Source organism: Octodon degus, unplaced genomic scaffold, assembly GCF_000260255.1.
Source record: "Octodon degus isolate 3935 unplaced genomic scaffold, OctDeg1.0 scaffold00048, whole genome shotgun sequence".
Lineage (NCBI taxonomy): Eukaryota > Metazoa > Chordata > Mammalia > Rodentia > Octodontidae > Octodon > Octodon degus.
In genome coordinates, this window is record NW_004524624.1 from 808,666 (window position 1) to 823,511 (window position 14,846).

Below are 14,846 nucleotides of genomic sequence, written 5' to 3' on the forward strand. Positions count from 1 at the left end.
CAGTGAATATCTCAATGGTTGACAATTTGACTATGCCTGTGCTTTAATCAAAAGTCTGAAGGCACATGGCTTGAGTTTTATGTAAAGTTCCTAAGTGCATTACTATACACACACACACACACACACACACACACTGAATGTTCACTTGTTTCCCTAAAGAAAAGAAAAGAAAACAAAAAACATTGTCCTCAGTCTAGCAAAAAAAAAAAAAAAAACCAGTCCTTCAAAGCTCTTCAGCCATTGCCATAAATGTGCTTTGCCCTTTCCTGCTCTGCGGAGTTTATTGACTGTTTCACTGTTGAAGGTACTTGGTTTCTCTAGGAAGGGGAATTCAATACCTGCTAAATTGGATCAATATAAAATTTTATGAACAATGCAGGCCTTGTCATGGAACTCTGTTACTCATGTCCATATAATTCTCTGTGGGAGTTTCTGCCTCAGGGAACACATCAGTATTTAGTGTGTGCTGAAATATTCATGTCCTCTGATTAGCTGGATTTAATGGTTACATCTTCATGTCCTTCACGATGTGTCATTAGAACGCAGCCCACCTTGAAATTTAAGTGAGTAGATGCAGCCACTTTATTGCAGTGTCTATTTAATCTGTGTTTCCTTCTAAGTATCCTCAGATAACCACATTATTTTGGTTTCTCTTGAATACAAAATAACGGGTATTTATTTTTAGTAGAAAGGTAGTTCCTATTCTATGGTGCATTTAAAAAATGCACACAGGCTGCATTTTTAAAGATCTAATGATTGAAATAACTTTTCTATATAATAGTATTTAAATAATGTAATTATTTTTAAGGGCTAGTTCACATACACTACAAAGTTTCCTTTTTAACCTTTCCTATTGCTTATGGAAAGAATTACATTTTTTTTTTCTGATTCTTTCTTGGGTCTGCTATCAGCTGAACAAACTATCTTCTATTTCTCAAAATGCAGTGTGCTAATTTTGTAATTCTGTTTTCTCCTCTCATTAAAATGACTTCTTGTTTGTGACTATGCCTTCTTAAGAGTTTCCTAGGTCTCTGTAAGGATCTGAGGATTGCTGTGATACTTTGTTACAAAAGGAACCAGCCCTGGGATAAGGCAGACCTGAGCTCTCTTTGTAGTGTGACAGTTACTCCTATCGTCAATCACACCTTTTTATACTAGGGATAACGACCTTACCCAATTCCTAAAGCTGTGTAAAGAAAAATTAAGACAACGCATTCTGCGTACTCAGGATATCAGCTTGCACTTATGAAACACTCATGTGTTAGCTAGTATTATTGCTAGTAAAAATTATGATAGGTCTTATTTTTAGATGAGCACCTGTTTGCAGACAGTAGAACTGAGGGTCATCTTCAAAGATGTTAGTCTTGCTGGCCCAGCCCCCGGGGTGCATTGAGGGCAATTGACACTGGGAGTAGTGGCCCACGGCTGTAATCCCAGCTCTTCAGAGGCTACAAACAGGAGGATTACTTCAAGTCCCATCTAGTAGCGAAACCCTGAACACCCTGTAGACCCTTCCCCCCACCCCCCCAAAAAAAAGATGCTAGTCTTGCCACCTCTTCTTGGCAACCATACCTTTTTCCACTTATTTGAGGTGAGCAAAAGAGTGGCTTTGTGTGTCCTGGGGACAGTAGTGTAGCTGCTTTCACGGGTGCTACCTGAGACTTGATTGATGGCTTGGCATCATCACTGGTGTTAGGGAGCTTCATATGGGGTTTGTTTTTTTATGTAGATTGTACCCTAGTGTTGCCATGCTAAAAGGGCTTTGGAGTACTGTTTTAAATTTAAGGACCAGAGTGGCATTTCTGAAAATATTACATGGCAGGTGTCCCCCTAGCTAGAATTCTAGCAGCAAACAGGAATGCTCAGTCCTGAAAGCCACTGAACAGTCCTGACTGTGTCTGTCTGGCAGGGAACACTGTCCCTTTGCCAGGGATTTTGTTCTCTGTGTATCTGAATTATACTTTTTTTTTTTTTTAATTATTATACTGGGGATTGAACTCAGGACCTTGCACTTGCTAAACAGGCACTTCAGCCACTGACCTACTTCCCCAGCCCTGAATTAGAGCCTCCGGGGTGCAGTGGATCTTGAATGGGAAGCACATGAGACTGCTTCCTGGTGTGCATTTGTCTACTGCTATTAGCAGGCTGGGGAAACATAGGCAACCATTCACCCCTCATAAGTCCTTGGATTACCTCGTGGGAGAGGAAGAAACCTCTGGACTAGGAGCCAGCAAACCTGCATTGCATGTGCTTCTTCTCTCCTAGGTCTTAGTTTCATTTCTTCATGAAGGAAATTGGACTAGATATTGCTCAAGGTCGCCTGCCTTACTTTTGAGGACACAGACGTGTCAGAGGAAGAGTGGCACAGACACAAACATATTTTTCTTCCTTTTGGTTCATAAAGTGTCTTTAAATCACACCTCATAGTTCATATATACAAAGCTCTGATTAAGGTTAAAACCCATTTGAGAAACAAGAGTATAACTGAGGGGATATTCCAAGATTAATATAAATGTAAGATTATGTTTATAGACATTTGACAGGGTTGGTTGTTCTGGGTAAATTTAGCTTTCTAGGATTTAAACCTGCTGTCAGTTCTTTTCCCTCATTTGATCTTAACTTTCTGGGCTCAAATGATTCTCCTACTTAAGCTTCCAACATACTAAGACTGTAGATCCATCAAGTTTTATAAAAATTGTCCAGAAGGACCTCTCTGCTGCTGTTTTCATGGCTGCCTCGACATATTCACATAGATGTTTTTGTAGCATGTGCAGCATCAGTTATCAACTCCCTAGCCTTCATGAGGTTACCACCACGTCAGCCAGGATGAGGGGATGTGAGACCCCAAAAGAAATGGGGGTCTCTAATGCTGTGACCACATTGCTTTGGTCACAGCATTAGAGATAAGATGGAACAAGAAAACCTAACAAGCTCAGATGCACAGGGGCAGGGGGCCCAGCAGTCTATCTTGCAATGTGCACTCGGCTCTTTGTATGATCAGCTTTCACCGGCTTCTTTGAAAAAAAATTAAAGTGTTAATTTATTTACTTGGTACAGGGTCTCTCTACGTCATGCATACTCATAGAGATCCTCCTGTCTCAGCTTCCCCAGAGCTGGGATTATAGGTATGTGCCACCACTCCCAGTTTCAGTGTCTGGTACAGCACAGCAAGTGGTACTGGGAATGGAACTCAGGTCCTTGAGCTTGCCAGGCAGGTACTTAGACCGTCAAGCTATCTACCCAGCCCTGGCTTCTGAGCTACAGGTCTACTTGTTGTTCACAGACCCCTCCACTGTGCCTCCAGCTCCCTACAGTTGTGGCCTTTGCTGAGAAACTGTCAGTGATGTTAAGTCATGCATCTTTGTCTAGCACACTATTTAAAGTTTTACTCTCTGGGCCAGGGATGTAGCTCAGGGGCATAACAGGCAAGCTCAAGGTCCTGAGTTTGATCTCTGGTACAAAAAATAAACAAAATAATTTGACCTTCTACCAGAGGAGCTAGTAGGCAGAACAGTGTAGAAGGAAGAAAACCTTTACAATATTCACACTGCAACCTACATGAAAGTTACTTACCGTGTGTGTGTGTGTGTGTGTGTGTGTGTGTGTGTGTGTGTTATGAAGTTTGAACCTAGGACCTTTACACTGAACTACTCTCCCAGTCACTCCACTTTTTATTTTTTATTTTGAGATAGAATCTCATAAAGTTTCTGTAATGCCTGAGGTGGACTCTTAACTTCAGACTTTCCTGCCTCAGGCTTCCAGCGTACAGGGATCACAGGCATGCACCACTGCAGCTGGCTTTACCTCTATTGTTTCCTTAATTCAAAACTAACTTCCTCTCTTAAAAAAAAAAAAAAAAAAAACCTGCTTAAACAAAAAGCATCCAAAAAATTTAAGACCATTCAGTGGATATGGGTGAAGTATTTGAATGCCCTTTGCATCTTTTTTCTGTCACATTTTCATTTTTTTATAATCAGAAAAAAAACCATTTAAAGTTTTTATCCATGTGCAAAACTGAAAATGGCTGTCACACAGAACACTGTACGATGTTAAAAGGATCCTGTGGTCTAGTTTGTGGTATGGAGCTATCTGTGGGGATCGCATCCTCACCTGCTAGTAGAGAAGTGGAGGATGCCAAGCATGAGGACCCTTTCCCACTGACACAGGTGACAATCTACAGAACTTACCTAGTGTCACAGAGATGATGTCGAGCCCACATTTTTTTTTCATGTAGGGTTTCATGAATAAATTCGTCATAATTGGAAGGAAAACATACTTTCATGTTTCATATTGCTATCTATGAGAAGGGTCATTGCAATTGTGACATGCTCAAGGCGGAGAACAACTGGTTTGTTCCCCTTCCTTGGGGCAGACTGTCATGGGGAGAAGTGGAGAGATATCTGTGAATGTTTCTGGGGAGCTGGGGCTTGAAGGTGCACTGGGCACGAAGCCCCACCCTCTCCACCTTGGCAGGGGTCCATTGCAGACCCTGGGCTAGTGACTGCTCCACGTCTCCCCAAGTGGCCCATTTCATGACACCAGTGAGGATACCTCCAGCATTCTCTGTCAGCATTTCCCCTGGTCCTCACCCTTCTTCAGCAGTGAGAGGGGAGTTGTTAAGCAGGAAGTGTATCTGGCTCACACAATTGTGTCTTCGCCCCCACTCGTGAAGCTCAGAGCACTTTAGCCCTCTGTGTTTAGTCCTCCTCACCACAGGGTATGTGGCTTGTCTTCTCTCAGGGCTTGCTTTAATTAAGGGACACATCACAGTGTGTGATGCTAAAGGGGAAATCCTCAGTTGACAGTTCAGAGGCTGAGAGACGAACACAGACGTGGAAGGGAATGAGTGTCCATCTCTCTCCATCATACTTGAAACAGAATAGTCTCAAATGTTGTGGTGTTCGTGCTGAGAAATCATCACGTAAACCTTCTATCTGAAAATCAAAGTGACCTTTTCTGAGCAACCTCAGCTCTACAGGAGAAGGCAAGTATTGCCAGATTGCCTGACATATCCTTTTTTAAATTTCAAGCATTCCTGATTTCAAATCAGCTATTGATCTGTTGATTTTCAGCCTTGATGGAATTAAGCAAAGTCAGATTTACTGCTGTTAGAGTCTGTCATACACAGCTGCTATGAGCCCTTCCTTCTTAGCTCTCTCCCCATTTCTACTGTCCCCATGCCAGCACCCCATCAACCAACAGACAGAACAGAGAGGCAGGTTGCATAAAAGGGCATCTTTCTAAACCTGAAATGAAAATCTTCAAAGCTGAGTTGTATACTATTGTAGTGTCCATCTTTAAAGATCACATTTATTTGCTTTTTTCCTACTCTAAATCCTTCTTGGCAGAAGCAACAGAAAGCTTATAGGCTTTATAACGAGAGAGCATTTGCTCTGATTCCATGGCTTATCCACATGTAATGTGAACTGCAGTAGGGACTGTTTTCAGCCTAATTGGACTCTGAAAGCAGATATGAAGTGTGTCAGAGGGGTCGCAGGCTGCAACTTGCTGCTCGAGTATCAGTGTATTCAGTGGGTTTTGTGAGCAGGCCCTCTTTGCTTGAAGAGCCACAGAAGGCACCTGCTGTGGGGCAGGAGCACCTGCCTTTTGAAGCCAAGTCTGCAGACTGCACAACTGATCAGGCTGAGAGGAGTACACACTGTCCCTGTCACTCTGCCTACTCCAGTTCACCTGAGAGGTGGTTGGTAAGGATGTATGGATGGATAGTGGATTTGTCTTTGTGCAGCATCATGTGTTGGAACTCTCATGCTGCTCCTCAGAGAGGCTCTGTGAACACACAGGAAGCCTCTGTCTAGCCCATCTGGACTGTGGGGTGGGGGAATGAGGAAGAAAGGACTCGCAAGAAGATGAACAGGCTAAGTCTAAGACAGACAATCTAGAAACAAAAAATAAGTAGCCTGCATTCTATTTCTTAATTTTCAGCTCCTGTCTGTTTTGCTGACAGTGATTTGAGAGACTGAATTTAAAAAAAAATTAAATCTGGTCGCCCTAGCCAACTTTTATATTTTGCAGAAGTAAAGTTGACTTTGTTCCGCTTTGTCCTTGTATCTGAAGTAAACAGGCCCTCACCAGCTCTCAATGTCATTTTTCGTGAGCAACTCAGGAAAAACCTGTGGTGTAAGGAGTTTGCTCTCTAGTCTGATTTTGCCATCCAAAATTAGATTTCTCTGTCCCTGCATAACCGTTTTCCCTGTTGTACATAAGGTGACCATATTACCCAGCTTGCCTCTGGCACCTGATTTATATCCATTGTCCCCTGAGATTAATGCACGTTCTCAAAGCTGTCCCATATTGGATGGCACATTTTATACATGGCTGCACTAATTACAGAGATGGAAGGGGAGGAAATTATTTTGGGCTGAACTGTCTAACCTCCTGCACTTTTTTTTTTTTTCGTCCCTCAGCTCCATCTGGCAGCCCTGGCATCTCTCAAGGGAGATATAGTGGAGCTTAATAAACGCCTGCAGCAGACCGAGCGGGAGCGAGACCTTCTAGAGAAGAAATTGGCCAAGGCCCAGGTAAGGGATCTGTAAAATTTTGTTTTAATTTGTTTGTTTGTTTAAAAAGAAGAGAATATACATATACATTCCCACAAAACAAAGTCTGGCTTAATGAGCAAGTGGTCTTAGTTTTGGAGGGATGATATATCAAGCAGCAGACAGTGTGGTGGCACACACCTTCAATCTCAGCACTGGGGAGACTGAGGCAGGAGAATCTCTGTGAGTTCCAAGCCAGTCTGGGCTGCATAGAGAGACCCTGTCACAAAACAAGATGAGAAACAAAACAAAACAAGAGAAAATAAAACATGATAGGGTGCCATCAGCCACTACAGCAAGCGTGTATCTCCCAGAGCCCTAAAGGCTGGAAGTCAAGGTGCTCACCAGCGCTGCCCCTGGAGAGGCTGTACACATGCTTTACAGACACCAGCTCCTCACTATGGCCTCATGTAGGAGAGAGCACAACTGTGCCTCCCTAGTTTCCTTTAAAAAAAATTAAATTTTTTATTACATGTTTGCTTTACATATCTATATTTGTCATGGAAAGTTGGTGCGTATACACATCTTAATTATTCTCTTCCTTCCCATTTCCTCCTTTTTTCCTCCATCGTTTGGCCTTTTTCCCATCTGCAGAGTATCCATCTCCCTAATGCCCATCGTCTGTCTTTTATTTTCCTCTTTTAAAAGGGAACTAATCCTACTTCCAAGGGCTACACCTTCATGCCCCAGTCACCTCTCAACAGCCCTACCTCCTGCCCTAATGCCACCACAATGGGTAAACCAAAGAGTCTGGGAAAGTATAAACACTCATGAAGCACATTTGTACCCCTGCCCAAGGTAAGAAGCAGAACTTGTCTCTCCTCCAAGACGGCCCTCCTGCGTCCTGTCCCAGATTCCACATTTCCCTCCCACAGAGGTAACCACTAAGATATTTACAGTAATATTTCTTGCATCTTTACATGTTATCACTTGTGTTTGCATTCCTAGACAGTAGAGCTTAGTCTTGCCCACTTAAAAACAAGGTGTTTGGGAGCCAGGGATATAGTTCATTGATACAGTGCCTGTTAGGCAAACACAAGATCCTGAGTTTGATTCCCAAACCAAATCTAAGAATCAAACTCCTGATGGATTACAAAAAACACTCCAAAACAAAAACAAACAAACAAAAAAAACCACCTAGATGTTTATTTGTATTTTATTTATTTTTTTATTCATTTGATGTTTCCTTTAAATCTTTTAATCTACAAGTTTTTCGTACACTTTCTGTTAGCTTTTTAATTTATCTGTTAAAACTCGCTGTACCGTTTTCCACAATCCAGATATTGCTGATTGTACACTTGTGGGATTCAACATGTCTTTGTGCATCTCTTGCAAACTGACAGTTGAATCCTGAGGCACAGTCAGCTTTTTATCTAATCCCTTTGGCAAACTCTAAAAAATTGTTTTCTTTTCTTTTATTAATTTTATTGAGAAACAAATAGCAATGAGACAGCTTCAAAACCAATTAATAGGACAGTTTCAATTATTAGTACATTGCATACTGTTGTCTGTGTAAAAAAATTGTTTTCAACAGCGGGCCTATAGTACCTGGTTGTTTATCTTTCTGTGATGCTAGCAGCTGTTAATGCTTATTACCTAAATTCATTATTTTGTCATGGCTTACAAAATCACCTTTACTTCTCCCATTTCTGTTACTAGTAAGAGTCTTTTTATACAGACAGTTTCTGTCATCTACTGTTTGTTGAAACAATATATAGTTCATGGAGAAAAATCAAGCCCAGACCCTCCAATCTTTCCTTTTACTTAATCTTTTTCAAAATGATGAATTGATTGACTATCATCCCATGAAAGTACCCACTTATTTTTTTTTAATATTATGCTTCTTTCTTTCTTTTTTTTTTTTTAATGTATCTGGTACAGGCTCTTACTGTAGTGATCTTTCTATTTTCATCTCCCCAGTGCTGGTATTATAGGCATGTGCCACCACACCCTGTCTCGGTGGCCAGCTCTGCATGCCTGGGGGTGGGGCCAGCATGGCACGTAGGGCCAGGAATTTTTTTAATATTATGAATTGATGTATTTTAATATATTTGGATTTCAAACCATTATAATTGTTTTCCTTACAGAAGCTCAAAATATACTGTTATTAGTGAGAGGCTCTTCAAGTTGGCTCGTAAGTCTTATGGCCTGAACTGATTAGTTATTGCAGGCTCCTTGCATATATTCCTTGCCCCAAACCTAGAGTTTATCATTCTCCAAGTAGCCACAGTTTTCCTTGGCAGGAAGTGACATTTTCAAGACCACTGACTACTTACTAAATACTAAAGGTACTTATTTTTTCTTGGTGGTCCATTGTATGTAGGTCTCTTTTGTAAACAGAGCAAAGAAGTTATTTAGTAACTCATATATAAAGGTACAATAAGTGTTACAAAATTTTAAGGATGTATATGCATGCCTTATGAATTCATACTAATGAATACCTCCAGCGCAAATTGAGACTACTGCATATTTTTGCTGAATGTCTGCATTTATATTTCCTTTCACACTAAAATTTGTTGAGGTTATAGGGGAAGATAGAATTAGAATATTCCATAAGCATTCTTTTGTTTCATCCTATGTTATATTCAGACAGTCTCAGAATAATAACATTAGTGACACTATAACCACTGTAGTAACTGAGAACTTAACTTTTGTTGCGTTCTCATTTTCTGAACTTTTTGCAATAGAGCTATGTTGATCCCACCTGGTCATATGACCACTGATTCTTATTTAGTATTTTACAAGTGTTGATAGATTTGATGATCACCAGCATTCTTATGTCAGTATCTATTTTAAATGCAATATGTGTTTGTTTTGCCTGAAGCTTATTTTCTAGGTTGTTACAAGTAAACTTATGGGAATAAGGTCCCAACATTCTTGCTGATTAATAACATTGTATCTGTTCCTTTTATACTTGAAGAGCATTTTGCTCCATGTAAAGTTCTTGGCTCATGTTTTCTCTCCTTGAATTTGTTGTTTCATTGACTTTTGGCGTTGACTGTAGCTATCAAAGTCTGATAACTCTTTTACCCTTTCATGATACATGCTCCCTCTAAATATCCAGAGGATATCTTTCCTTTCTCCCTTGGTCTTTTCCTTCCATCATCCATTCCTCCCAGCTTCCCTTTCTCCCTACCTCTTTCCCTTTCTCCCTCTTCCTTCCTTAGTCTCATAATTTTACTACAGCAAGTCTTAATTATTCTAATTATGGTAGCCCTGGTATTTTCAGGTTTGTTTTGTATTCTCTGATTATTACAATCATCTTATTTCAGGATTTTTTTAAAAACTACATTGCTTGATATTGGTTTTATTCTTTGTGGTTTTCTTTTCCTTCAACTTTTATTACTTTGTTTTGCCATACATATCATATTCCTTTCGAGGAGTTGGTACACGCACATCACACATCTTGATCTTTGTTTTTTGGTTTTTTTTTTCTTTCTTTCTTTCTTTCTTTCTTTTTTTTTAACACCCTTTTCTCCTCTCCTTCCCTTCCTCTCCATCTTTTGGTCCCTTCACATTGGCAAAAGATCACTCTCCCTAGATGCTTGTTATTTGTCAGATTATCTTTGTCTTTAACGTGTCACTATCTCAAATCCTTTATATTCCTCTGTCTTAAAATTTAATGTTTTCTCTGTTCTCCATGTTTCTCTTGGGGATGTTATATGTTTCTTTTGTGCTTTCTAGTTTAATACTCATTTCTAACATGAATTTTTATCTTTTGATTCTTTGTTTTTCTTCTGTATTTTGGAGAAGGGTCTACAGGGTGTTCAGGGTCTCACTATAAAGGATTCTCCTGTTTATAGCCTCCCAAATGCTGGGATTACAGGTGCGTGCCACCAGCCCAGTTTCAATTGCTGTCTCAGCATGCCCTGGGGTGGGGGTGGGGCTGGGGACTGGGGGGGGCAGCATGGCAGGCCCAGGGATTGAACCCTTGGCCCCTGTGCCTGCTTGCAGACACTTTAATCCACTGAGCTATTTGGCCGGCCCTGTTTTTTTAGTCTTTTCTGTGTTCTGTTACCTCACTTCTGAATTTTTCGAATGCTCTTTTGATTATGCTTCATGTAATTTCCTTAAAGTCTCTAAGATAATAGGCTGTTTTTGTATTTTAATTATTATTCTGTTTGAGATTTTACAGCATGCTTTCATGGTTTATAAGGATGTTATTCTGCTGCCTGTATTACATGGAATGGGATTTTACTTCAATACTTTTTTTTAATGTGAAAAATAACTATTTGAGGCTTTTGGAGATGGGAATTAAGAAGACTTTTTTTCCCCAGATCAGAGGACTTGCTTAGCCTTACGTTTTCTTGAAATAAAAAGTATGGCCGCTTGCTTTCTGATGCTTCCTGGCTCTTTCTTTTGCCTGTTTTTATTTGGACTTTGCTGCTTTTGTTTCTTTTATTTCTAGCTTTCTTGGTCTTGGTTCTGCTTGTGAAAGGGAGCCCTGTGGCCATTATTTACAGTTCCTGGGGCTTGTGACTTGAGCTTCGTACTGTAGACCCTTGCGAGCTCTCACACAGTCTTAAAGACATGTATCAGCCACATGGCTCTAGCTGCTGTTCTCCAATTATTCTCCTCACTTATCCATGAACATCATTTGGTTGTCTTGGAGCTTTCCAGATTCATCGACCTTATTTCCCTTTGATTCTGCCTTACAGACACTGCACAGATCCATGGATAGTTTTGGTTTATCCTTACTTCCTTATACTTTGTAATTCAAGGGAATACCTTGTCTCCATGCTGTTGTTTTTTCTATGTCATTTGAGAATTGAGAAAACTTAAAAACAGGCTGGGGCTGCAGAGGTAGCTCGACGATCTAAATGCCCGCTTGGTAAGTGCATGGTCCCTGGTTCAATCCCTGGTACCACATGCCATGCCAGCCCCAGAACCCTGGGCACACCATGCTGGCCACTGAAACCAGGCATGGTGGAGCATGCCTGTAATCCCAGTGCTGGAGAAACTGAGAAAGGAGGATCAATATGAGTCCATGCTTTGTAGTGAGACCCTGAATCAAATTAATTAATTAAAAGAAAAAACAGGCTGCTATTGCTGTCCTTCTAGAATGGACTACAAAGTTTTTAAAACCTCGCATCTTATAATCACAGATTGAGTTTGGTGGAAGAGAGGAAGACGTTTTGTACTTAGATCATCTCCTCCTATATTAGATGGGCAACCCAGGGAGATTACTTGCTTGCCCAAGGTTGTAGGAACAGCTTAGCAAGGCTACCAGTAGCATTTCTCACTATAAGATGTTGCACATGCCAAAAGTGTTATGTTTTTACCTAAGTGAAATTTTTACTTAAAATATTTTCCTTTTGATTATAAAAGCAATACAGCAGTGGTTGAATAAATTTGTAAGATAGTATTGTAATGTTTGTGTGGTGGTGTGTGATAAGTTGAAACTTTTTAAATATTTTTCTATAATAAGTGTGTTTTAAAGAGAAAATGATTTTTTGTTTTGCTTTTCCCCTCCAGTATTGGGCATTGAACCTCCAAATCTTTGCACTAATCTACATTCTTACTCCTTGTTTATTTTTGTTTTATTTAGATTCTCATTAAGTTGCTGAGTTTCCCAGCTAGGTTAGAAATTGTGATTGTTGTGCCTCAGACACTTACAGTGCTGTGATTACAGGTGTGCACCATTACACCTAGTTAAAGGTGGTTATGTCTGTCTTATATTCCCCAAAGAGTTAAAGATGTCATATTATAATGACACATGCATAGCCATGTTTATAGCAGCACAATTCATAATAGCTGTATCTTAGAAGCAGCCAATATGACCGTCAATAGATGAATAGATAAAGAAGATACGGTATTTCCTGAAATGGAATACTGTTCTTCCATAATGAAAGACAAACTTGAACCATTTGGAGAACAATGGGTATACCTTGAGACCTTAATTTTCAGTGAAAGAAATAATCCACACAAGCTTAAGGAACATATAATTCCTCTTAAATGAGAAGCCCAAACTATGGGTAAAAAATTAAAGATAGGTAACAGGAAGTAGGGAAATAGATCTTTCTCAGAGAGAAATGAGATCAAACAGTGGAGTAGGGAGAGATGGAGAGAAAGTGGAAGGAAAGGAGAGGGAAAAGGAATTACATATTGTTAATATTTTTTAAAATTTTCTAAAATGTTTATTTTGTACAGGGTCTCACTACGCAGCTCAGGCTCATGGTGATCCTTCTGTGTCAGTCTCCCCAGTGCTGAGATTACATGCATGTGCCACCACACCTGGCATGCAGTACTGAGGATCAAATCCGGGTCCTTGAGCTTGCCAGACAGGCACTTAGACCACTGAGTTATCTCCCCAGCCCTTGTTAATTGTTACTAGCAAACTTTTAAAAAGAAAGGTGATTGTTCATACTTTCAACTGGAAGCTGACATGTAGCACAATCTTGGATTTTAAAAGGTAGCCAGCAAGGTATTTAGTAGGATTTGAAACTGCAAAGAGAAAACTGCCTGGCAGAAGATGGTAGGATGACAATGGCGTGCTGCTGTGCCCAGGGCTGGCCCCACACCTGACAGACTCACTTCTGCCTAGTCATTTGGAAGAATGTCTTGGATTAGCCGATGATGTCTATGATGCCGGGGCGATGTTACATTGCCATTGACTCATTTTCACACTATTGCACTAAATAAACTTAAAAATTACTCTCTACTTCTTTCACTAGAGATAGTCTCAGTTCCTGTCCTAGGACCTAGGAGAGGAAATATGAAAAAATGTCAGCCTTGCCATCTCAGACCTCTTCTAAGGATGTATTGGAACAAATAAATACAATGAAAGTACAGCGCTATGCTTTCTGTGTCATATGCCTTGGTGAATGATTCATGCTGAGGCTTTTCTAGATTGTAGAAGAGCAAATTCATGTGAATATTTATGTTCTGTGGCTGTAGTTTTACCAACTGTCTAAATATTGTAATGCTGTGATTAAAATGTAACATGTAAATAGTGGTTATAGTCATCAGACATAAAGAGCTTCAGCATCTGTTGAATAATTATTAATAGTAACTGTGCCACCACACCTGAATAAAAGAACATTTATTATATATAGTCGTAAGATCAGTCTTTAAGTGGAATTTTTAAAAATGTATTTAGTACAGGTTGTACAGGGTCTCACTACACAGATCAGACTCATAATGATCCTCCTATTTTCAGCCTCACTAGCACTGGGATTACAGGCTCGCGCTGCCACACCCAATCTCAAATGCCCTCTCAGCATGCCCTGGGGCTGGAACTGGCACAGCACCCCAGGGATCTAACTCCAGGCACTGCATTCTGCCTAAGCAGTCGCTTTAGTCTGCTGAGCTCTGGCCGGCCCTTGGAATTTTGAAAATAGTGGATGTGAGAGTAAAGGAAGAGCTAGGTAAAGGAGTCCAATCATCAATGTGATGGAGCAGACACAGTATGTCTGTATTTGTTTTTTGTTGCTGTGTAACACATTGTTATGAAGTTACTGACTGGAAAAAGGAAAAAAACACACACACACACAAAAAAAAACACTCCCACTTCCCAAACTGAGCAGATGCACAGACTTGCTTGATACCAAAGTTCAACCAACTGGTAAGGACCGGCATTGTGGAAAACTGAGACTGCATCCAGTCCTGATTTGAGTTTTTCTGCGTATTTGCTATTTATTTAGTGCCAAAAATTATTTTAAATTAACTTAATTGCATTTTTAAGTACTGCAAAGGGGGATTATACAAAAGAAGCTTATGAGCCCCTTTGAAATGAGCAGTGAGAAGGGATGCTTTCTATTTCTAGGTCTATACTTGAAAAACATCTGAATTTTCTACCTCTTGGTTTTCAGAAAGAAAACATGAAGTTTTTATGAAAAGAAGTAGAGGTAGTAGGGTTTTAAAACTTATCTTCTGAGATAATGTTGTAGTTTGCGAATGCTCTCTTTGTTTGGGTCTACCACTCTCCCATCCTTTGTTACTTATGTGTCCTGTGCCCTTCTGTGGTAAAGAGCTCCAGCTGGTTCTGTTTTTAATAACATTTGCATTTGTCTGTTTCCCTGGCTTGGTTTCCCACCCACTTCACTCTTAAGAGGACCAAAGCAGAGTGGAGATGGAAATACCCTAAGTAGTATTAATTGTCACTGATCTAGGGTGACCCTGAGAAAATAACATCAACTTCAGCTTATTTATTGGTGCATGTTTGCAGTTCATTCAGTTTTACAGTCATCTTGGTGAGTGGTTACAGGTACATAACCTAGCTTGTTTGTTTGCTTTTTAATCCCCTTCCCCCAGCTTCCCTATCCCATTTTCCATTCTTTTTTTTTTTTT

At 40.2% G+C, this 14,846-nt stretch overlaps 1 protein-coding gene across 1 annotated transcript in view; it reads left to right on the forward strand.

Moving 5' to 3' along the window:
* Positions 1 to 14,846, forward strand: part of Mcc (mutated in colorectal cancers) — a 592,098-nt gene that overhangs the window by 458,462 nt on the left and 118,790 nt on the right. Inside the window, exon 6 of the mRNA XM_023716377.1 lies at positions 6,426 to 6,539. Within this exon, the coding sequence (XP_023572145.1) occupies positions 6,426 to 6,539 (114 nt within the window). The remainder of the gene's footprint in view (positions 1 to 6,425; positions 6,540 to 14,846) is intronic.